Genomic DNA, 25,029 nt, shown 5'->3' on the forward strand with positions numbered 1-25,029 from the left:
GAACCATCTCTTTCAGATTATCCACCAGGTTTTTCGCATGGGGAGCAACCATCTTCTCCATTGCCTCCAGCTCATCATCCTCATAGGTGGATGGGAAACCTTCGCTCATCACCTTCAGGTTGATTTCCTTCTCGTAATGGGCATGGGTGACGGTGAAGGCCTGGGTGATCCCGGCGTGAAAAGCACTCTCCTCAAGCTGGCCCACCCGAGCCATGATACCTGCGGCACGAGCCGCGAGCAGGCTGGTCTCCACCAGCTCCACCACCTTCAGGGCATCAAGGACCACCCTGACCGCAGCTTGCAGAAGATCATGCTCATCGCTCTCAACCTAAAGGGCCCTTCGTGCATGGGTAACCTCTTTTTCTAGCTTGACGGAGACGTTTTCGGCACTCAACCTTTGGCTCACCACGTCACCGAGATCCGCTCGGAGAGAGCGGACCACCTCGACGTCCTCGTCCACCTTCTGCTGAAGGGCCGTGGTCCTACTCTCGGCCTTCCACCAGAGGTCCCGCTCCATCTCTAGCTCCTTCAGGACCTCGCCGGCCTTTTCATTGGCCACGGCATTCCTCTGTAGTAGCTCGTCTCGCTCCTTTTGGAGCCTGGCGATCTCCTCCCCATCTAGCTTGGACCTCGCCGACAAATCCTCGAACATCCCGTGGGCCTCCTCCGAGTCTTGACACGCCTGGGCCTCCCGCTCCTGGGCGGCAGCAAGCTATGCGGCCATGTCTGCTCGTAGCCAGGCCTCCTTGGCAAGGTGATCCCGCTCTGCCTTCTGCTCGTGGAGGAATTAGGATTTATTCTGGCTACGAGCAACAAGAACCTGAAGAGGAAGAAGACTGGTATCAGAAATGCGAAAACACAAAAACATGCGAAGAAAGAAGAAAATCAAGCAAATACCTGGGTAGTAGGAACAACGATTTCACGTAGGGCTCCTCTAGCCTGGCCCAGGGCCTCCAGCATGGTCAAAATTCCGATGTCAAGACCCTCCCGCTCCATGCTCTCAGAATGATCATCGAGCGAGAAAAGAGCCGACGTCGGGTCCTGAGCGGCCATCCACTAAAGCGGCGCCCCCCCCCCCCCCCCCGCGCGGGGGAGCAGCTTCCTCCCGACAAAGGGGCCAGAGGTGGCTCCCTCCTGACCTAATGCGGCACCACCGCCACGCTCGAGGACCCTCCGACTAGGCCCTCCTCCATCTAGGCCGCTTCGAGTGCCACGGGCGGATCCACCTGGGCCCCTGGTGGCACGGATTGCACTACGACCACCTCCACCGGTGGTATGCGGCCCTCGGCCGGCTGTACCACATCTGCCATGGAGGAAGCCGCCTACTCAGTAACCTCCGTGGGTGTGGGCACCACCACAGACGCCGTCGGGTTGGCCAACGTAGGTCCAACATCGGCACCACTCCTGCCCGAAATAGGGGTGACGCCAGGCGACGCCATCTGTCCCACTTGAATGGTGAGACTCTTCTTGGGCGCCAGCCCCAGGGGGTGACCCGTCCGCAAGAACCTACACAAAGGTAATAGCCATTAGATCAAAATAGAAATGGAAAAAGGATGAAAACGGGGGAATCAGCAGCTCATGTTGATGTCCTCGGCCGGTGAAAGCGTTTTGGGGACGGATCCTCAGATCCCTGCCCCGACTCATCTGGGCGGGATCGTTTCGAGCCTGCCCCCTGCTCTAGGGCAGGGGGGCTCACCTCATGGGGCACGGCACCAGAGCCGCTCCCCTCCATCGTCTCATGGGGCGTGGCACCAGAGCCACTCCCCTCCACCATCACCTCGCGGTCGGCAGCGGTAGGCCCGCTTTCCTCCATCCACCGGTCCTTGGCTGGCATGCCGTGCGAAGCGGCGAACTCGCCGGCCTCCACCGACCTCACCGATTCACTTCCCTCTGCGTGGAACGGGAAGGGTCCCTACACGGACGGGTGGCCACTTGTCAACGTGTCCTCATCCTCCAGGATGTCCCAATCCACGCCGACGGCTACCTCATCATCATCGTCATTGTCATCGTCATCATCCTCACTGCTCATGTCCTCTCCCCGATCCCATGCCTCCTGCTTCAGTCATTTCGCCTTCTTCATCTGCTCCATTGCTTCCTTGTCCCGCTCAGCCGTGAGTCGATTCGCTGCCGCCACGGCCTTGTCCTTCGGCAGCGGAACCAGACTATCCTTGAAGACTAGCCCCCTCGGCTGGTCCCAACGTCACAAAAGCAAGTATTAAAAATGGAGATTCAAGAAAAAGAAAAGAGCACGGGAGAAGAGGGCTTACGAATTCGAAGAACCTAGGTTCTGGCCGCATTAGGGGATGTCCGGGCACCGGATACACAATGTCGAGGACGCTGCCTTTGGAATCCTTCGTCGGCTCTATCGCCTCCTTAATGCGCTGCGCCACTTCTGAAAAAGGGAGTGCCTCATCAACAAGCATCGTCCCCTCAAACGACATTCCAGGCATCATCTGATGCAGGGGAACCACGCGCGCCATCAGCGGCGCCACCCTCCTCGCATGATAGGCGCCGATAATCCCCGTCCCCTTTATGCCCCGATCCTTCAGGGCTTGAAGGGCAGAAAGAAGGTCGGAGAGGTGTTTCTTGTCTTTGGACTGGACGCCCTAGCTCCACGACTCCAGAGCCTCTTTGATAAGGCGTCTAGTGTACCTCGGTAGGGTGGCACTCGCATCATCCCTAACATAAAACCACTGCGAATGCCATCCCTTGTTGGATGTCGCCAGATGCATGTATGGGTAACCCCTCGACCGGGTATGGCGTAGATGAATGCTGGCACATCCCATTGGCGCGTTCACATATTTCCCCCCAATCTTCCTCTTCGACAAACTAATGTTAAAGAAATATCGCCACAGATCAAAATAGGGATCGATCCCTAGGAAACCCTCGCACAGGGCAACAAACGCCGCCATATGTTGAACCCCGTTGGGAGTTAGATGCTGCAGCTCCACCTCATAATAATCTAGCAGCCCTCGAAGGAATCTATGCACGGGTACCGCAAATCCCCGCTCATGGAAGATGGCGAAAGAAACGACATACCCTTCAGGTGGCACCGGCTCACCCTCGTCGCTAGGTAGAAGCCACTCCTGGACGGTGGACAGCGGGCGGAGAAGGCCACGGTGGATGAGGCCCTCCAAACGCCGTGGGGTGATGCTAGATCTGCCCCACAACTCCATCAAAGCAATTGGGGAGAAAGGTGGGTGCGAGCTCGACGGCGGCTACGGGGCAGGCGCAAGCTTGACGGCGGCTGCAACACGGATGCAAGCTGGCTGACGGTGGCGGCGCGGGCATAGGAGGTTGGGGCGATTGGCGGCGGGTGTCTCGAAACGCAGAGGCAAGGGAGCGAAATACGGAACCATGGGGGCGAACCCTATGGTTTTATAGGGGCGACGGACGCAAGAAGGGCAACCGTCCGCCTCGATCTCTGGGCCTGCCATGTGCCCCGCCGCGTCACGGTGCGGGACACGCGCCCGCTGTCTCTATCCTCTCCCACCAAAAATCGTGGTGGACAGTTCACCTTCCCCAGGCGAATCCGGACTCTCTACCCGTCTGGGAAACGTAGGTCATGGAGATTTTTTCTCTCTTTGGCCCACCTAAGGCCCAGAAGCTCGGCGGCCGGCCCAACTAGGGACGGGTCCATGAACAATCCAAAATCAAGGGTGCAAGCATTACTGAGGTCTCGATCCATGGTCGAGCCCCTGCTAGGTTAGCCCTGAATAAAATCCCCGTGAACGGGATGCCACGATCCCCTCGGAAAAACATCCAGTTGATGAAAAACTAAGTCCTTCAGCCTTACCTGCGAAGGGACCAATACAACCCCCGGGTGACTCTACTCGAATCACCTAGGGGCTTGGGGGCTACACCCATCGGGTGCGCTCGCGCGCACCCTCTAGCAAAGTAACTTCGACAAAATAAAAAAACACCCTCCAGGCGGTTCTACTCGAATCACCAAGAGGCTCGGGGGCTACTGTCGGGGACCTAATACCGGGGTACCCCAGAAGGTGGAACCAATAACCACCGAACATTAAAAACTTCTAGATGCATAAGGGCGCTGTTTCGTCCCTTGTTCGAATGACAGGAGTTTGGTTTCGCCTCGCCCAACACCTTTTGAGATAGCTCTGCCTCTCCCGAGGGCCCAGGACTAGTCTCCGTCTCGCCCGATGCCTTTTTGGTGGGTTCGGTCTTGCCCGAGGGCTGAAGGATAGATTCTGCCTCGCCCGACCCCAGAGGGGCAGGGTCGGTCTCGCCCAAGAGATAGGGATTGGTCTCCGTTTTGCCCGACGGCAAGGAACGAGCCTCGCCCTGCTCGATATCTAATACTGGTTTCATCTTGCCTGACAACTTCTCCCTAGTCCCTCAAGATGATGGGTACAGGGCAAGACAAGACATTTGGGTCAACCATGGCTCCAAGGACCATACCCTGCGCCCTGGTAGGAAAAGTGCTGCCAAGGAACGACGGGACAGGTGCGTTAGACCCTTTCGGGCGCCACAGAGCCCGAAAGGTATTACAGGTGTGGACTCCTTGCCCTATAGAGTTGTAGACGCTGCCTTTAGCCTTGGGACACGGAACCCAACAAATATATATGACAACCGCTACGCTCCAGAAAAGGATTTGCCATATCCACGAACGACGGATATTCTATCACCACGCCATGGACCCAAGGGAGCGGCGCCTGCTTCCCGACCCCTCAGGTCCACCAAGTTAGAAGACCTTGACCACGGCGTTACTCCGGACCCCGACCCCTCGTCCCTTCGACGAAGACTCACAGGAACCAGAAGGCATGCGGAGCAAGGCTGGGAGAGTCTAATAAGTCAAAACCACTGTACTACAGCCCATACCCTACGCAGGGCAGCATTCTGTAATCAACCTGACATTCTACAGAGACATCAACAGTATTGTAGGCGCTTATCTTCCTTTGTACTCATCAGAATGAAGAACCAGGCCAGGTAGACGTGAGCCACAAGACTAAGTAGAGTACGCATCCTAAAACCCTCACCCTTGTAAAAGCCAGCCCCTTCCTCTATAAAAGGGGATGCGCTTCCTCCATCAAAGGGATGGACTTTGGACCGAACAATACAAGACACACACACACAGTCAAGCTGCTACCAAGCTCTTGACCTCCTTTCAACCCTTCCATCAGAAACTTGGGACTAGTCCCTCTCTCGATCGTTTGTACCCCCTACTACAAACCGTTCATGGTGCTAATAACACGAGCAGCAACCAACTGGATGTAGGGACATTCGGCTCGAACCAGTATAAATCTTGTGTCCTTTAGCGCACCATCCGAGCCTAACACGCATTACTATAAATTTACTTGCCGGTGTTCGTACGAAACACCGACAGTATGTGTCGTGGCCTCTCCTTTGGCATCAGTCGATGCCGCTGAGCGGGCATAGTAGTATTTGGGGTAGAATTAGTCAGCAAATGTAACCATTAAGTTTGTGGGGGAGCCCCTGTGTAAATAGTTTTTGTATTAATGAATACATCAGTTCTGCTTTGTGATAGAATTTCTATCTGTTCCTTGTTTTTTATCCTAGCATAGCTTTGTTTTTATCATTTCTTTTTTGCACCTACCCGTTCGTTTAGTAGGCTGCAACTTTAAGAACCCGGGCATGGCCCACGAGGCTCGGCTGCTCATAACCGTAGGTTGTGGCAGGGTGCGCTCGGTTAGGAGTAAAAACAAAGTCACGTAGGGTAATCAAAGGAATGGAATGCCCTTTCGTTTGGGCAAAAAGTTTTTACCATGTGATAGTAAAAAAGAGAGGTAGTATTGTACCCTCATGGAGCCCCTGAGTGACCTAGGCTGAAAGTGTTCAAGTTGGGGTGCTTTACAGGAGTAAGTGTTGAATAAAAAGTGGTAAGACTAAATTTAGGGGGAAAATGACGTAGCTGTTCAATGTTCCAAGTGTTGGTGAGAATGTTGCAATTGTCGTCCTTCAGTTGGTAGGTGCCCAGTCATATCACCTCGGTCACCATATAGGGACCTTCCCATGGTGGAGAGAGTTTGTGCTTCTCCTTCATTGATTGGGTCCTTTAGAGTATGAGATCACCGACTTTGAGGATCCTCCCCCTGATCTTCCTTTTGTGGTACCTACGGAGAGTTTGCTAGTAGTGAGTGGAGTGGATGATGGTCGTCTCGCGGGCTTCCTCAAGCAGGTCAACAATGTCTTGTTGAGCCTCCGTGGCCTGGTCACGGTCGAAAGCCTTCACTCTTGGGGCGCCGTGGTTGAGGTCGAAAGGCAGCATTGCTTTAGCTCCGTAGGCTTGGAAGAAGGGTGTGAACCCTATGGACAGGTTTGGGGTCATTCTTAGGCTCCAGAGGATTGTTGGGACCTCGGCAACCCATCGTCTAGCGTATTTGTTGAGTCAGTCGAAAATGCATGGCTTAAGTCCTTGAAGGACCATGCCATTGGCGCGCTCGACCTGACTGTTAGTACGTGGATGTCCGACCGAGGCCCAGTCGATCCTGATGCCATATCCATCACTAAAGTCTAGGAACTTCTTCCTAGTGAAGTTAGTTCCATGGTCAGTGATGATACAGTTAGGAACACCAAACCAGTAGATGATGTCGAGGAAGAATTTGACCACCTCTTCCAAGCGGATGTTGGTGATGAGCTTGGCCTCTATCCACTTGGTGAACTTGTCGACCGCTACGAGTAGGTGAGTGAAGCTGCCCAGGCCCTTTTTGAGGGGACCTACCATGTTGAGGCCCTAGACCACAAACGGCCAGGTGATGGGGATGGTTTGAAGCTCCTACGCCGGCAAATGAGTTTGCCGAGCATAGAATTGGCATCCCTCACACCTGCGGATGACCTCCTCTGCATCTCATAGTGCGGTGGGACAGTAAAAACCTTGGTGAAAGGCTTTTTTGACCAGCGACCTCGGGGCCACGTGATGTCCGTAGATCCCGGCATGGACCTCGAGAAGGAGCTGCTTCCCCTGGTTGGTAGGGATGAACTTCATGAGCATCCCCGATGGACTCTGTTTATAGAGTTCGTCACCGAGCATGATGAAGGTCTTGGCACATTGAGCGATCTATTGAGCTTCAGTCCTTTTGAGTGGGAAGACCTCCTCGAGGAGGTAGGTGAGTAGCGGTGCTCGCCAGTCAGTTTGATCGAGTGCCAGCACGGCGATGTCAGTAGGCGACATCGTCATGGAGGCACTAGGGTCGGAGCCTCCAAGCATCGGCTTGGCGTTGGGGTCAGAGCCCTCGGGTGCTGGCTTGGCATTGAGGTGTGTCTGGATCAGACCTTCTAGGATGCGAGTGGACAGCTCATGGAGATCATTGATGAAGATCCTGCTCGGAGATGGATCCCGCCTGGCGGATAATTTTGCGAGAAAATCGGTGGCATCGTTGTCCTTTCGGGGGACATGATGCAACTCGATCCCCTAGAATTTGTCCTCGAGCTTGCACACCTCCTGATAGTATGCTACCATGAGTGGGTTTTTGTAGGAGGACTCCTTCATGACTTGGTCAACAACCAACTCTGAGTCACCACGGACGTAGAGTCATGTAGCGCTAAGCTCGATGGCGATGTGTAGCTCATTGATGAGGGCCTTGTATTTTGTGGCATTGTTTGAGGCTAAGAAATGGAGGTGGATGGCGTAGCAGAGCCTACTCCTATCTGGGGAGATCAGAACCACTCCAACCCTAAGCCGGGTGCCATTACGGACCCGTCGAAGTACATTGTCTAGTACTCATGGGTGACATCCGGTGTCGGAAGCTGGACCTCTGTCCATTCGGCGATAAAGTCCATGAGAGCCTAAGACTTAATAGCAGTACAGGGGATATACCTAATGTCGTGGCCCATGAGTTTGAGTGCCCACTTGGAGATCCATCCCACGGCATCGCGGTTGCGGACAATGTCTCCGAGTGGATATGAAGTGACGACCTTGACTTCGTGGTCGGTGAAGTAGTACAGGAGCTTCTAGGTCGCCATCAGCACGACGTATAGGAGTGTCGACATGGAATTTTGTCCCGTGCTGAGGACACACGAGCAAGCCAGAAGGGTCCGCTCGATGGAGCTAGAGATCCGCCCAGCTTCAGCATAGGGATGGTCGATCCTGCGCACTCCTCTTGAGACATGCCAGTCAATTTGACCCTGCAATTGACAAGGAGAGAAAGCTTATCAGTAATTAAGGGCGGAACATGCCAGTGTTGCTAGACAGTCCCGAATGTGTGGCTCTGAGAGCCGATATGAAAGGAGATCAACTAAATAGTCGATTCCAGCATATTCATAAGAATAAATCGGTTAAAGTTCATGGGGTTGTGTAAGAAGAATCGGTTATTATTCAGGATGAATATTGTTGATAGAATATCGTTGGCAGTCCATCGATGGGTATCCCGTGATGGTAGATTTGTCAGTGGGGGTGGGCGTAATCAGGAACCGGATGGTGACACAAGGCATAGAGACAGCAATTTAGACAGGTTCGGGCCGTCTGATCGACGTAATACCCGACGTCCGGTGTCTTTGGTGTATTGTATTGAATATATGATGTATGGATCTAGATGGATCGTGTTGGATTGTGTCCGCTAGGGGACCCCTACCTCTCCTTATATAGTCTAGAGGGACAGGGTTACAAGTAAAATATCCTATTTGGTACTATACAATGTCTTGCAGTGCACACCGAGCAGCGCCGTGCACGCCTTGATCTTGTGGGTCGGGCCACCACTAATGGTGCGGTCCATGTCTTTTCTTGTGGATATCGGGGGCATACCCCCATAGCTAGTCCCTGAGCCTAATAGTAGGTGACGTAGTCGCGTGGTGCTAGGGTCAAAAAGTAGAAGACCAGCCGAGCAGGCAGCCAGTCCCTGGGTGTAGCCTCGAGATGAGAACAAGCACATTTACCGCAAGGTGAAGTGTGCCCACTTAGTCCCCGAGCCTAACAATAGGTGACGTAGTTGTGTGGTGCCAGGGTCAGAAAGTAGAAGACCAGCCGAGCAGGCAGCTAGTCCTCGGGTGTAGCCTCGAGATGAAAACAAGCACATTCACCACAAGGTGAAGTGTGCCCACTTAGTCCCCGAGCCTGTCAGAAGATGAAGAATGAATCTTGTAGCAGGGTCAAAGAAGTCTGAAAGCTTGCGACGTCGTCTGACATGCGCGTATCAAGACCCCAGACATGCTGCCCAAAATTAGCACCCTGATCCGAATAGCATGGAGCAGCTTGATAGCACATCGACGAGGCGTAGCAAGATCCGACCACCAAGGGAGCATCGAGGAGTCCCCGGCATCGCTGGCGATGAACAAGCACCAAGGAGCGAGGAGTCCCCGATGTCGCTGGCGATGATCGAGCACCAAAGAGCGAGGAGTCCCCGGTGATGACCGAGCACCGAGGAGCGAGGAGTCCCTAGCGTCGCTGGCGATGACCGAGCACCGAGGAGCGAGGAGTCCCCGGCGTCGCTGGCGATGTCCGAGCATCGAGGAGCGAGGAGTCCCCGGCGTCGCTGGCGATGACCGAGCACTGAGGAGCGAGGAGTCCCCAGCATCGCTGGTGATGTCCGAGCACCGAGGAGTGAGGAGTCCCCGGCGTCCGTGGCGATGACTGAGCACCGAGGAGCGAGGAGTCCCTGGCGCCGCTGGCGATGTCTGAGCACCGAGGAGCGAGGAGTCCCCGACGTCGCTGGAGATGTTCGAGCACTGAGGAGTCCCCGGCGTTGCTGGCGATGACCGAGCACCGAGGAGCGAGGAGTCATCGGCATCGCTGGTGATGACCGAGCACCGAGGAGCAAGGAGTCCATAGCGTCACTGGTGATGACCGAGCACCAAGGAGCGAGAAGTCCCTAGCGTCGCTGGTGATGACCGAGCATTGAGGAGCGAGGAGTCCTCGGTGTCGCTGGCGATGACCGAGCACCGAGGAGTCCCCGGCATCGGTGGCGATGATGGAGCACCGAGGAGCGAGGAGTCCTCGGTGTCGCTAGCGATGACCGAGCACCGAGGAGCGAGGAGTCCCCGGCGTCGCTGGCGATGACCGAGCACCAAGGAGCGAGGAGTCCCTAGCATCGCTGGTGATGACCGAGCACCGAGGAGCGAGGAGTGTAACATCCCGGCCCAGGGCTTAACAGGATTAATAGGATACTCATACCAATAAGTTGCAACTTCTTTTCCGGAAGCCCATCTGCAAATAACTCCGAGGTTAAGCATGCTTGGCCTAGAGCGATGGGTGACCGACCGGGAAGTTCTTCCCGGGTGCGCACGAGTGAGGACAAAGTGCGCAGAAAAGACCTGTGTTGGTCTGTGAGGGCAGTCTATATCCTAGAGAAGCTACAAGATATAAGCGGGCCCGGCCTCGGAGAGGCGGGACGTTACAGAATGGTATCAGAGCCGACTCTCGCGGTTTCATGGGCGCGTGTGTCGCAGTTGCGTAGGCATGGTGTGCATGGCTGGTGTGGATCCGGCGTGGTCACACAGCATGACACATGCACTAGCTCTGGACACACGGACGTGGCCAAGAGAGGACGCTCCTGGCTTGGGATTGATCGACGAGGACGTCGATCTCTTAAGGGGGTGAGGATATAACATCCCGGCCCAGGGCTTAACAGGATTAATAGGATGCTCATACCAATAAGTTGCAACTACTTTTCCGAAAGCCCATCTGCAAATAACTCCGAGGTTAAGCGTGCTTGGCCTGGAGCGATGGGTGACCGACCGGGAAGTTCTTCCCGGGTGCGCACGAGTGAGGACAAAGTGCGCAGAAAAGACCTGTGTTGGTCTGTGAGGGCTCTCTATATCCTAGAGAAGCTGCCAAATGTAAGCGGGCCCGGCCTCGGAGAGGCGGGACGTTACAAGGAGTCCTCGGTGTCGCTGGCGATGACCGAGCACCGAGGAGCGAGGAGTCCCTGGCGTCGCTGGCGATGACCGAGCACCGAGGAGCGAGGAGTCCCCGGTGTCGCTGGCGATGACCGAGCATCGAGGAGTCCTCGGCGTCGCTGGCGATGACCGAGCACCGAGGAGCGAGGAGTCCCCGGCGTCGCTGTCGATGACCGAGCATCAAGGAGCGAGGAGTCCCTTGCATCGCTGGTGATGACTGAGCACCGAGGAGTCCTCGACGTCGTTGGTGATGTCTGAGCACCAAGGAGTCCCCGGTGTAGCTGGCAACGTCTGTGCGGTGAAGTGTGCCCACTTAGTCCGCGAGCACGAAGAATCCAAGCGCCGAGGAGTAACCAGCATAGCTGGCGATGAAGCACGAGCGACGAACAGTCTGGTCAACTGGTCGGCGGAGAAGTGAGCATTGAGTAGAAGCGACCGGCAAACAGTCCGATCAACTGGTCGGCAATGGAGTCCATGAACCAAGCGGTCTGACCAGTTGATCGGTGGAGAAGTCCGAGCACCAGGTGATCCGAGCACCAGGTGATCCGATCAACTGGACGATGATCCTGCAATACAAATATATAGAACAGGTAGTACATGACGCACAAATAAATAAACTCCGGAGAAAAATCAGCAATGGTGATGAAATAGCGTATGCAGTTCGGCTATCAGTTGGCGTGAAAAATATATTTATGTTTAATATAAATCGCCCAAACAATTAGTGTGTAGCTGAGTCTCCAGCCCTAGCTAGCCCATAGTCCATAACGTCGAGCACGGAGCCCGTGCATGTGTAGGAGGAATAGGCGTGACCAAGGAGCCGCTATCGACCACCCATAACGTAGAGCGCGGAGCCTGTAGCACGTGTAGGGAGGAGCCGGAGACAGGGCCGTCTCTAGAGGCATCCGAGCATCAACATGACTATTCGAGGATTTGGGAAATCATTTGGAGAGCAAACATAGAGAAAACAGCTCGTAGAAACATTATGGCGATATACGGAGATTGGAGAATATTTAGAAGAATATTAAAATGTGACTTGGCTTTGGACAGAACGTCTGGTCGACAATGTATGGTATTATCTAGTCGGCGCTGACGAAGTTGCCCGGCCCTCGAGCTTTCCGAACTGTCATCATGGCGGCAGTCGCGGTTGTCACGGCGCTGTTCTTCGCGATGATCTTGATTGCGAAGCGGCAGGTGGTCGGAGTAAGTAGTCTGGACAGCTCTGGCGGGAGAGTGGAGTCGTAGCAGAACGGACGTAATCGGTGGCCGTGGCTGAGTAGACATGTCGGCTTTTTTCTCTCGTACATGTACCAGTACATGCGTACGTGCAGAACAAGGCTTCTTCAATAACTTGATCCCGTAGCTAGCTTGCATGGCTATTTGTTTATTATTTGATTGATTGCTTTTGGCTGATGGAAGCACCAAATGACGATAGGCTACCGCTCTACCGTGCATGCACGTGCTTGGTCCCGATTGGATCTCATTGTAACTTGGCGATATGCTTGTGTTTGGCTCGGTATCATGATCACGATGGACTCGGATTAGGATGGGGCCAGCAGATCCAATCAGGAAGTGGAGCGCCGTGCGGGTGCCGTGAAGGTTGACTCGAAGGTGGAGACCTTGAACGCCATCTGGCAAGTGAATGTGGTGGAGCTCATGAACGACATCTCGAGATCGGATGAAGCGGTGAGCTTGCTGTACGAGCGCCTCCCCGGCGATAGTCTGTGTGAGCTGTAGATGCACAGGGCCATCGCCGAGAATGTGCCGATGATCTTGAGGTATGCCATCTGATTCACCGGAGGATCAAGTGCACACCCCTATCTGGCGCGCCAACTGTCGATAGAATATCATCGGCAGTCCACCGAGGGGTATCCTGTGATGGTAGATTTGTCGGTGGGGGTGCGCGTGATTAGGAACCGGATGGTGATACAAGGCGCAGAGACAGCGATTTAGACAGGTTCGGGCCGTCTGATCGACGTAATACCCTACGTACTGTGTCTTTGGAGTATTGTATTGAATATATGATGTATGGATCTAGATGGATCATGTTGGATCGTGTCCACTAGGGGACCCCTGCCTCTCCTTATATAGTCTAGAGGGATAGGGTTACAAGTAAAGTATCCTATTTGGTACTATACAATGTCTTACGGTGCACGCCGAGCAGCGCTGTGCACGCCTTGATCTTGTGGGCCAGGCCACCCCTGATGGTGCGGCCCATGTCTTGTCTTGTGGATACCAGGGGGCATACCCCCACAAATATCATTCTTTAAACAAATATTGGTCAATGGCAATTGTGGGGGTATTAACCCCTATACCCTTACGGCTAAGCTTGGGCTGGCCCGGATCGGTGGGTTCAGTCCACCCGAAAGATGACGTGCGGCCCAGTTAACCTGATCGGAGTCCCGCACAAGGAATCAAGACGGATTTGGCAACCAAGCAGGATCCTGGTCGGTTAGAATAGGAATCCTTATCCGGCCAGATATGGCAGTTGTAACTGACTAGGATTAGTTTCCAGATCTGTAACCCTGCCCCCCGGACTATATAAGGCGGGCAGGGGACCCCTCTAAAAAATATCTCTCATTGACATACAGCAATACAAATCAGACGCAGGACGTAGGTATTACGCCTTCTTGGCGGCCGAACCTGGATAAAACCTCGTGTCTGTCTTGCGTCACCGTCTTGTTTGGGACTTGCGCATCTGTCTGCCGATAATCTACTACCTTGGGCATACCCCTAGGTAGACTGCCGACCATATTTCGTCGACAGTGGCGCGCCAGGTAGGGGGTGTGCGTACTGCTCGTCAAGCAAACAAGATGGTCATCGTCTCCGGCTCCATGGCTACGCCCAACGGCCTCACGTTCACCGTTGGCCAGATCACCTGGACCACCGGCCCCGACGTCTCCATCACCATGACCGCGGAGGAGGCGTGGATTCAACCCGCGCCGACGACTACTTCACCTGCATCGGCTACGGCTCCGACCACGGTGAACACGATTCCGACCACGGTGAACACGGCTCCGACCACGACGAACGTGGCTCCGACCACGATGGATATGGCTCCGACCACGCTTACAGCCACGCCGACAACCCGTCGTCTGCTTCCCCGCTACAGAGGAAAGCAGATCGACGACACCGACTTGCTCGACTCCATCGATCGGGTCGGCACCAAACTCGCTGAAACCCTAGCTCTGGTAAGTACGATTCAAAGCCAACCTAATGAGCAGGTAACATCTCCCCACAACAGATCTATCCGACCAGCTCGGACCAGTCGTCCTGCACGACTCGGAACAGATCTTGTGGTCGTATCTACTCCTGAGGGGCGCTCCGCTCGTCGCCAGCCAGCCTTTGCGACGGGTCTCCGACTCTGCGAGTACGAAGCCTCGACGGAGAACCACCAGGTCCAGCCCTACGGCCTGCAAAACGCTGCCTCCAGCTACACGTACAACCTGCGACACCGCTCGGATCTGTGTCCTGTACACCGATCTCGGCCGAAGCCATGCAACATCGTCAACATGGTCCGGATCGAAGATTATCGGGAAGGATCCGTCCACACAGTCCGAGAAGGTGACTCCAGCTCCTCATCCGGCATCGCGTCCAACGCATCTGTCCACACCGAGCTTCAGCGTCACGAAGATGAAGGCGCCCAATACGATCTGGATCTACCAGACCACGCCCCGGGTTTCCCCCAATTTCCGTCTTTCCCGCCAAGACGAGGGGATTTGATCCATGTTGTCAGCAACGACGAGCCGCCAGCAGTTGGCGAAACAGAACAAGAAAAGACTGCACGCGAAGCACGCAATATTGACCGGTTTAATCGCCGGCAAATCGAAGCTGAAGCAGACCAGGAGGCACGACGCATAAGGGTCCAACCGCGCGACCTCAACAATGCTTTCGACAGGGTGGGGGATAAACAAGTCTTCAAGACCCCAAGCGCCAACGTAGCCGTCGCCATGGCGACGATGCAGCGGCTGCCCAACACTCCCGAGACTCAAGGAATCCGTGATGACATACAAGCTTATCTGACGGCTGCTATGGCTCAGACCGCAGAGATGAACCAAGCCCGGGCTCCATCCGTTTCTGTCGAATCAAGCCACAGCCGCCAATACTCAAGTCGCTCACAGCCACTCAACCTACGTGGCTCGCGCAATAACGACCCATCGGACAACCGTCAAGGCGGGAACGGTGGTCGTGATGGTGGTCGGGACGACAACCGCCGCCGGGAGGATAACCGCCACGACGTTCGAGGCGACAACCGCCGAGATAACCGCGACAATCGCCGTGATAACCACGGTCGCAACGCTAATCCAGGTGGCAATCGAGATCGCCGCGATGGCAATAACGATCTCCGCCATTACCTCGGTGGACGCGATTTGCGTGCTCGCATCAACCAGAGAGCTGACGATCGTGCATCCCATGAAAGCTATCGCCGTATGGAGTACGACACCGTCCACGGTCCGCCGGGCCTGAAGCAGTTCACTCCACACCTGCGCCAAGTCATATGGCCAAAGAACTTCAAGCTCGAGAAGCTTCAGAAGTACGACGGCAAAGAAAACCCCGAATTATGGGTCATGCTCTATGAAACCGCGTGCCGATCAGCCATGGCTGACGAGCACGTTATGTCTAACTACTTCCCAGTCGCCGTTGGTCATGCAGGTCACCAATGGCTAGTTAGCTTGCCGGCAAACTCTTTTGACTCTTGGCAGGAACTCAAGCAGGCCTTCATCGACAATTTCATCGCTACTTGTGAACAACCCGGCAACAAGTACGATCTGCAACGGATCCGAGATCGGAAAGACGAACCGCTGCGCGAGTACGTTCGGCGTTTTTCGGAGATGCGCATCAAGGTCCCGTCAATATCCGACAACGAAGCAATCGAAGCTTTCGTCACCGGCCTCCGCTTCCACGACGCCCTAAGAGACAAGCTCCTCCGGAAAAGACCTGAGTCAGTCACAGCGCTCTTGGCCACCGCTAAGAAATACGCGGACGCTGACGACGCTAAAAAGATAATCGTCGAAGAAGAAGCAAGGGTCCCACGCTCCGACCACCCCCCACGCCGTGATGATTACCGCGGCAACCGTGGTCGGAACGACAATTTTGACCGCTGCAACCAGCGCAACGACTCCCGCGACCACCGTGATCAACGTAATCAGCGGCGCAACCGCCGTGACGATTACAGAAGCAAGCGTGCTCGGGAAGACGATGGCGAGGTCAATACTGTGAAAAAGGGCGGAGGACGTCGTAACTACGAGGACGATTACGCCAAGGCATTGAAGGGCCCCTGCCAGCTCCATCCCAAGTCGAACCATACCATGGAGAATTGTCGCGTCCTCAAGACTATCTACACGCGCCAACAGGCTCCGGATATGTCCGACAAGCCTACTGACGTGAGGGAACAGCGCAACGAGGACAACGACGACGACGATGCAGATCCTCGTCATAAATACGTCAAGCCGACGGATCGCGTGCACACCATCATCGGCGGCAAGGTGTCCATTGAGACCAAACGAGAACGCAAGCTGCTCGCCCGCGCCTGCTTGAACGTGGCAAAGAACGACAACCTTCTTACCGATCCGCGGCTTCCTCCGTGGTCTCACCGTGAAATCTATTTCAGCAGGAAGGACCAATGGGCCGCCATACCCGAACCAGGGCGTTTTCCCCTGGTCCTCGATCCTTGTATCAACAAGGTTCAGTTCGACAGGGTACTGATCGACGGTGGCAGCTCCATTGATATACTGTTCAAGAACAGCCTGCCCGCTCTGAAAATAGCCCAGGCGGACCTGAAGCCATACGAGGCACAGTTCTGGGGCGTTCTCCCCGGACAGAGCTCCACACCTCTCGGGCAGATCACGCTACCTGTGCAGTTTGGGACTCCGGACCACTTCCGCACCGACTACGTTAACTTCGTGGTCGCTGATTTCGACGGCACCTACCATGCCATTCTTGGTCGACCGTCGCTCACCAAGTTCATGGCCATACCTCATTACAGGTATCTGGTGCTCAAGATGCCTACTGAGAAAGGAGTTTTGACCCTCAGGGGCAACGTATACGCAGCTTATACCTGCGAGGACGACAGCTTCAAAATAGCAGAGGCCCACGACCTCTCTATTCGCATGGCCGAGACCATGCTCAACGCTAAGAAGACCACGGCCGACCACTTGGAGATCCCAGAGCTCGAGGCTCCGCGCAAGAACATCAGGTGCAAGGAGCACAAGACGATCCAGCTGGTCGAGGGCGATCCCAGCAAAACGGCCCTCATCGGGGCCGACCTGGATCCCAAATAGGAAGACGCGCTCGTCAGGTTCTTGAGGGGCAACGTGGATGTGTTTGCATGGAAACCTTCCGACATGCCCGGTGTACCTCGGGACTTGATTGAGCACTCCTTGAATGTCAACAGCAAAGCCAAACCAATCAAGCAGAAGCTACGACGGTTCGCTCGCGACAAAAAGGAGGCGATTAGGGTAGAAGTTACACGGCTTTTGGCAGCCGGATTTATCAAAGAAGTGTATCATCCGGAATGGTTAGCCAACCCGGTTCTTGTACGCAAAAAGAATAATGAATGGAGAATGTGCGTTGATTACACTGATCTCAACAAACACTGCCCTAAGGACCCCTTTGGTTTGCCTCGCATAGACGAGGTCGTAGATTCAACCGCCGGTTGCGAGCTGCTTTCCTTTCTTGATTGCTACTCTGGTTATCACCAGATCGCTCTCAAAAAGGACGACCAGATCAAGACATCTTTCATCACGCCTTTCGGCGCCTACTGCTACACGACTATGTCGTTCGGGCTCAAAAACGCCGGTGCTACCTACCAACGCGCTATACAGGCCTGCCTCAACGATGAGATAAAAGACGGCCTCGTCGAGGCTTACGTCGACGATGTAGTTGTCAAAACCAAGGAAGCACATACCCTTGTTGACAATCTGGAACGCACCTTCGCAGCCCTTAATACGTTCCAATGGAAATTAAACCCAAAGAAGTGCATCTTTGGTGTCCCGTCTGGCATACTGCTCGGCAACGTCGTCAGTTACGACGGCATACGCCCTAACCCGGAGAAAGTCAAAGCTGTCTTAGACATGAAGCCCCCAAAAAAGGTGAAGGATGTCCAGAAGCTCACCGGCTGCATGGCTGCTCTAAGCCGTTTCATATCAAGATTAGGAGAAAAAGGACTACCGTTCTTCAAACTGCTCAAAGCGTCCGAGAAGTTCGAGTGGTCGGAGGAAGCAGACGCTGCCTTCATGCAGCTGAAGCAATACCTCACGTCACCTCCGGTACTTACTGCTCCCAGAGAAGACGAAACTCTCCTACTTTACATCGCGACAACCGATCGGGTGGTTTCCACTACATTGGTGGTCGAGCGTGACGAGCCGGGCCACGCCTACAAGGTACAGCGGCCAATCTATTTCATTAGTGAGGTACTCAACGAATCCAAGACCAGGTACCCACAGATTCAGAAACTGCTCTACGCCATACTGATAACATCCCGAAAGTTGAGGCATTACTTCGACGGATATCGTGTGGTGGTCATGACCGAGTATCCTTTGGGGGACATCATTCGCAATAAGGATGCGAACGGGCGCATCGTCAAATGGGCAATGGAGCTATGCCCCTTTTCATTGGAATTTGCAAGCCGTACTACAATCAAGTCTCAGGCACTCGTCGATTTCATCGTCGAGTGGACAGACTTAAGCACGCCTGCTTCTCCGGGATCCGACGAATATTGGACGATGTATTTTGACGGTTCTCTCAACATTGACGGTGCGGGAGCAGGAATTCTTTTCATATCACCATCCAAGGAGCAGCTCCGGTACGTCCTCAGGATTTATTTCCCAGCATCTAATAATGCCGCCGAGTATGAAGCATGCTTGCATGGTCTACGCATTGCGGTTGAGCTTGGAGTTAAACGTCTCTATGTTTACGGAGATTCGGCTTTGGTCATCAACCAACTCAACAAGGACTGGGACACGACCAGTGAAAAGATGGACGCATATTGCAAATCGATAAGAAAGCTGGAAGGCAGGTTCTATGGCATCGAGTACATACACGTGGTCCGGGACAAGAACCAGGCAGCGGATGCGTTGTCAAAGTTAGGATCATCCCGAGCCAAAATCCCACATGGCGTATTCGTCCAAGACCTGCTCACGCCCTCCATTGAAGACGAAGATTCAACGACCGACAAAGTCTCAGACCAGCAATTAGTGGCTACGGTTCCGGCGCCGAGCACAACCGAGCCGCTTCCGACCACTCATGAGCCAGACTGGAGAACACCTTTCATCAAGTACTTAACAGACGGTAGCGGTTATATCGATCGAACAGAAAATGAACGCCTGATGCGTCGTAGTAAGCAGTATCTGCTCGTCGACGGCAAGTTATGGCGCAAAAACGCTAAGGAGGAAATCTTGATGAAGTGCATAACCCAGGAGGAAGGCAAGCATCTCCTAGACCAAATTCACTCTGGCTCCTGCGGCAACCACGCGGCCTCAAGAACACTGGTCGGTAAGGCTTTCCGAGCAGGGTTCTATTGGCCGTCAGCAGTGGCCGACGCAGAGAAGCTAGTCCGCCGCTGTGAAGGCTGTCAGTTCTTCTCCAAGAGAATACATGTACCGGCACATGAGATCCAGACGATTCCAGCCTCTTGGCCCTTCGCATGCTGGGGACTGGACATGATCGGGCCTTTCAAACCAGCTCCTGGGAAATTCACATGCGTCTTCGTGCTAATTGATAAGTTTTCTAAGTGGATAGAATACATGCCTCTGGTACAGGCATCCTCAGAAAAAGCCGTCACATTCCTCGACCAGGTCATCCACCGTTTCGGCATCCCCAACAGCATCATTACTGATCTGGGTACTCAGTTCACCGGGAACGCTTTTTGGGACTTCTGCGATGAAAGGAGCATAGTTGTAAAATACGTCTCGGTGGCGCATCCTAGAGCTAATGGACAAGTCGAGCGGGCGAATGGCATGATCTTGGACGCATTGAAAAAGAGGATGTACAGAGAAAATGATAAAGCTCCTGGAAGATGGCTCAAGGAGTTACCAGCCGTTGTCTGGGGCCTCCGAACTCAGCCCAGTCGTAACACTGGCGTCTCACCGTACTTTATGGTTTACGGCGCCGAAGCGGTCCTCCCACCAGATATAGCTTTCCGATCAGCACGGGTAGAGAACTTCGACGAAGGCAAGGTCGACGAAGTACGGGAGCTAGAAGTCAACAGCGCAGAAGAGAAAAGGCTTGATTCTTGCGTACGCACGGCCAAGTACCTTGCTGTTTTGCGCAGGTACTACAACAAGAACGTTAAAGAACGTTTCTTCGTGGTCGGGGACTTAGTCTTGAAGTGGAAGACGAACCAGGCTGGTGTCCACAAACTCGCATCCCCATGGGAGGGACCCTTCATGATTAAGGAAGTCACACGTCCAACGTCTTACAGGTTAGCTCATCTAGACGGCACGGACGTACCGAACTCATGGCACATCGACAAGCTTAGACGCTTCTATGCTTAACTACTGAGATATGTACTCTACTTATGTTTTCGATTTACTTTACTAAAGCAACTATGATTTCTCCGACCACTCTAATGTGTCACTCCAAATTTTATGGTTATTGTAACTTAAGCCAGTACAAGCCGACCACCACTCCTTCTACGGTTTTCGGAGCAGGCCCTGTCTCCGGTTTCTCCCAACACGTGCACGGGATCCGCTCTCTACGTTGCGGGTGATCGGCAGGTCCCCCCTGGTTTGGCTTGTCTGCGTTCACGTGTGCACAGGTCATAGTACCTCATACTCCGACCACATGCCAGACTAGGGCCGCACAAACTTTTCAGGATGACGTGTCGAAGCAAAACGGTACAACTAAACAGAACGTTAACACGTTCCCACTTAGTTACACCAACACAAAATTTCAAGCTTAAAGTACGTTTTGTATAAAACAAACAAGCTTATAATGATATACAGTTACGTTATTACAAGCTTGCCTGAAAAGGCCCAAGTTTACAATAACACAACTATGTCCCCCTTCTACAGCTCTAAGCCTATTACATTGGCTGGTCGGGGCGCATGGCATTTACTGCTCGCCGCCTCTGATACCCTACTCGAGTCTCCGGGACTCTGGAGCTAGTCAAGCTGAAGGGGATGGCCTCACCGGTGCCTGGCTGGTCGAGACCGCAGGCTCTGTTGGTTGGCTTGTAGCTGATGGCATTTCCAGCTGGCTTGTCGATGGCATACCCTGCACAGGTGCTGTCCCACCTCCGCACAGGTTAATATCGCCGATTATCTTTGACGACAAGTCCAGCTGGGTAGTCCGAAGCTCTTCGGCCTGGTCTGGGTCTATCTCCTTCGGGTACCCAGCCTCCAAGCGTTGGAGATCGATCAGGGGGTAGTGAGCACGAACCATGCTTAGCACATGGGCACCCGTGTACTCACCCGCCTCCTTCACGAAGTCTTGGAACCATCCCCATGCTTGCTTGCATCTCTCGACCAGTCCGAGCTGAGGCGTCCTTAGCTCTTCCTCTGTGAGCGCCGGGTCGATAAGGTCGAGGACGGGCACAATGCCAGTCGCCATTTCTTGGCACCGCTTGCTCCACGTGTCCCGCTCCTCGGCGGCCTTAAGGCATTGTGCTTTCCAGTCGTCACGCTCCTTGATCACGGCCTCAAGGTGCCTCTTGGCATTGACTTTTAAAACTGAAAACAGTACAATACATCAAACATGATGACACGACAAGGCAATGTGGGCAATTGAACGAAAAAGGTGGTCTGGAGTGCTTACTTTTCAGGTCGTCCTTCATTTTGTTAGTGTGGTCTTGGAGTTCCGACTGGCGGCGTGCCAGTTTCTCGTTGTCCTCCTTCAGGCGACCACATTCTGCAAGCGCGCGTCTGTTCTCCCCCTGGAGGAGGGTCACTTCAGCTTCTAAACCTGCATTACAGCTATTGCTGTCAAGAACAAAATAACGCAAGTCCTGCACTTGCTATGATACGGTGAATACTTACCTGTTTTCTCCTGCTCTGTGTTTTTGAGCTGCCCGACCAGGTTCTGGTTCTGTGCTTCTTGATTTGACCTCTCCTGGTCGGTGGCTTCAAGTTGGCGCCGTAGGCGTTCCACTTCAGCCGTCAGCTCCTTATTGGTCTTCATGACTACTTCTATCTGGTCGAAGCACCTTTTTCGGTACCTTGCAGTTTTCATCACGTCCTGCATATAGACAAGCTACGTCAGATAGTTCGACTACACAACAAGTTTAAGGATTAAAGCCAAATATACCTGGACTTCAGTCACCAGGCGTTTGGCCGCTCGTTCAACTCTTAAGGTTTCTTCGGCCTCTGGGATCTCCTCGTGCATGACCCATTCGTCGTTCCGATAGCGCGACACATATACATGTTGTCGTCTATCTTGGGGACGGCCCAGGACTTCTTCCACTTCATCCTCTTCAGCCTCCAGTTCGGGAGGAGGCGGTGGTCCGGAGTTTGCAGACTCCACGACCATCACGGCTTTCCCACGAGCCGTCGCGTTGGCACCCTTGTTTCGGGCAACTTCTGGCTGCTGCTCCTCGGCTAGATCCAGCTCCCGTGACGCTGGGGTATCCGCCTCATCAGGGTTTGTGCTCGGAGCACTTGTATTCTGCTCGGGGACTGGCGTCTGGTCGTCCGCCTGCTGAGCCCCAGGCAGAGTCCCTGCCATGGGCTCCTCCGCGGCCGGTTGCTGAGCAGTTTGTCCCGCCGTTTTTGGAGGGGACGTTCTGCACCCAGCTAGCTGGTCGGGGCTTTCGGTGGACGCGGATCTAATACATTCAGAGACAAATTCAGAAGACAATAGCATCTACTGCAAAATGCAAAGCTTACATCAAAAATATATATACTTACAGTTTTGACTTGCGGAAGGATGTGGCGAAGGAACGCCTCCTCGACCGCCCCTGCTCTGCTTGCTCGGCAGTTTCCACCGGGACTTGTCCAACCTCCGGTACGGGCGTCGGAGGATGAAGCGGCATGTTCTCTTCGTCTGTGCTCTGTGTTGCTGTGGTCGGTGCTGTGACCACTGCAGGCACAGAGGAGCCACCCTGCTCCGACGGCCCCACCTGCCTTCTCCTCTTTCGGGGGACGAGCCGGAAGATGTCCGCATCCTCTGCTTCATCGTCCGACTGGGAGATGATGGCTTGGCGACGTTTGCTGGCAGCCGGACGCTTGCCGGCGGCTCTGGTCGAGGCGTCCTCTACGGTCTCGAGTACAGCCCAGTGAACTCCGTCGGTCCTGGCGCTGGTCTGGGCGGTTGGCCCAGTAGCTTGCGGCCACTCTACACCGGGGGGAGGCGACACAAACACTCCTGCCCGGTCACGGCCATCGTACTGAGACACAAAATGAAGGAAAAGACAGTTATTTCCTCGATACAACATGACTTTACAGTTAAAAGGAGGCGTCATTTACCTTTGGGGGAGGGCGAGCCAGCTTGAAGGCGTGTTCAATGGCGTTCAGTGCAACATAATTGGGATCGGCCAGGTTGAATAGCTCTCCAATCCTGGCCTTGATCTCCATCTTGTCGAGCGGCTCCTTTCTGGTCCTCGTCGGATCAGCGCCTCCTTGGTACTCGAAGCCAGGGTGAATCCTTTTCTGGCAAGGCTGAATTCTTCGACTGATGAAGTTGCCGACAACACTCGGGCCATCAAGCCTTCCCCAGGGGATCATCCCGAGCAGTTCGGCGATCTGCTCCAAGTTCTCGGGCCTCTCCGACCAGCTGCCTTTCTTCTCTGGAATCAAGCCCACATCGCACAAAGTGATGGTGTTCGGCTCTTCACGGATGTAGAACCACTTCTTGTACCACTCGTCCAACGAGGTGTTCCAGGGGCAGTGCAGGTATTGAGCCTTCATGCCGTCGCGCAGGTTCAGGTAAACGCCTCCGGCGATCTTCGAGCCACCGCTCCCTTTCTTCCGAAGACAGAATAGGTGGCGAAAGAGGTCGAAATGGGGCTGGAAGCCGCCATAAGCCTCGCAGAGATGGATGAAGGTGGAGACAAGAAGAATCGAGTTGGGATGCAGATTGCAAATCCCAATCTCGTAGTACAAACAGAGACCCTGAAGGAAAGGGTGCACTGGAATCCCAAAACCCCTTTTGAAGAAATCTTCAAAGACCACAATCTCACCTGGTTGTGGATCGGGGAAGCTTTCTCCTTCCGGTGCACGCCATCCCGCAAGTGCCTTGTTGTGGAGCACTCCCATGGCGACGAGGTCCTCGATGGTCTGCTCGTTGCTCCGCGACTTCCACCATTCCTTCGCCATGACCCCGCCTTTCTTCTGGGCGTCTCTCTTCGCCATTAGTTCGTGCTTACGAAGTGGGTGGGAGCGGGAGACCGAGGGGATTGGTGATGATTTTTGGGGAATAGGGTTCGGCAGGAGGAGGAAGAAGGTTGCGGCGGCGGATGACAATGGGGAATGGTATGAGTAACTTACCAGATCTGCATTATATAAAACAAAGATCACCGTCGTTTCGTCCGCCCGAGAATATTGGGAGTCGTGCGCACGCGCCGCAGACGGTTGTTCACACAACCTCGAAATCTGCGCCAATAAACGCGCTCCTTCGTTAACAGTGTACGCGCCTCTTCGTTGATGGTGTAAGGGGGCCCACACTGACACACCTCAATACAGGTGTCAAACGACTGTTTGCACAAAAAAAAAAAAAAAACACAGAAAGAGAAGACAGAATGACGTACTATACCTATTTACTTTTTTGACCAGATGTGTCAGACTGGACTTAGCAGAGAATAGAAAGAAGTACACAAAATAATGGTACAAGCAGCGCAAGTGATCGTGGATTTGCCTTGACCACTAAAGTGCTCGGGGACTGCCCAGACCACTCAAGTGCTCGGGGACTGCCCAGACCACTAATGTGCTCGGGGACTGCCCAGACCACTAAAGTGCTCGGGGACTGCCTAGACCACTAATGTGCTCGGGGACTGCCCAGGCCACTTTTGTGCTCGGGGATCGCTCCGACCACGGCCGCGTTCGGGGTCTGCCCCGACCACTGCTTGCATAATGGTTCTCCTTGGCTACATGTGATCTGTACTCACATACAGTTAAGAGATTTTTCTTTAGACCTTGCTACAAGGCTCATACTTTGCCTTCCAGCAAGCTCGGGGACTAAGTGGGCACACTTCACCTTGCGGTGAATGTGTTTGTTTAAATTGACCCCTGTGTTTGAATGATTATGAGGATTATTGGTATGCTCGGGGACTGCCCCGACCACTGCTAGAAT

The 25,029-nt window shown here is 54.1% G+C and overlaps 1 protein-coding gene across 1 annotated transcript; it reads right to left on the reverse strand.

The window, feature by feature from the left end:
• Nucleotides 1-787: 787 nt before the first annotated feature.
• Nucleotides 788-24,425, reverse strand: LOC136479086 (uncharacterized). Its single transcript, XM_066477063.1, has 6 exons — nt 23,208-24,425; nt 22,650-23,128; nt 22,051-22,567; nt 21,783-21,981; nt 1,697-1,890; nt 788-820 (listed from the first exon to the last, which is right to left on the reverse strand). The coding sequence occupies exons 1-6, from the start codon at nt 24,090-24,092 to the stop codon at nt 788-790; spliced, it is 2,307 nt and encodes a 768-aa protein (XP_066333160.1). The 5' UTR covers nt 24,093-24,425.
• Between the last annotated feature and the right edge of the window lie 604 nt (nt 24,426-25,029).

The sequence above is a fragment of the Miscanthus floridulus genome, chromosome 9 (genome assembly GCF_019320115.1).
Source record: "Miscanthus floridulus cultivar M001 chromosome 9, ASM1932011v1, whole genome shotgun sequence".
Lineage (NCBI taxonomy): Eukaryota > Viridiplantae > Streptophyta > Magnoliopsida > Poales > Poaceae > Miscanthus > Miscanthus floridulus.

What these genes read in the sequence shown, in the direction of transcription:
- LOC136479086 (XM_066477063.1), bottom strand. Translation starts at nt 24,092, where the DNA reads ATGGCGAAGAGAGACGCCCAGAAGAAAGGCGGGGTCATGGCGAAGGAA. An exon ending in TCCTTCCGCAAGTCAAAACT is followed by an intron (nt 22,568 to 22,649) that starts GTAAGTATATAT and finishes TGAATGTATTAG; the next exon opens with ATCCGCGTCCACCGAAAGCC. An exon ending in CACAGAGCAGGAGAAAACAG is followed by an intron (nt 1,891 to 21,782) that starts GTAAGTATTCAC and finishes CGTTCCACGCAG; the next exon opens with AGGGAAGTGAATCGGTGAGG.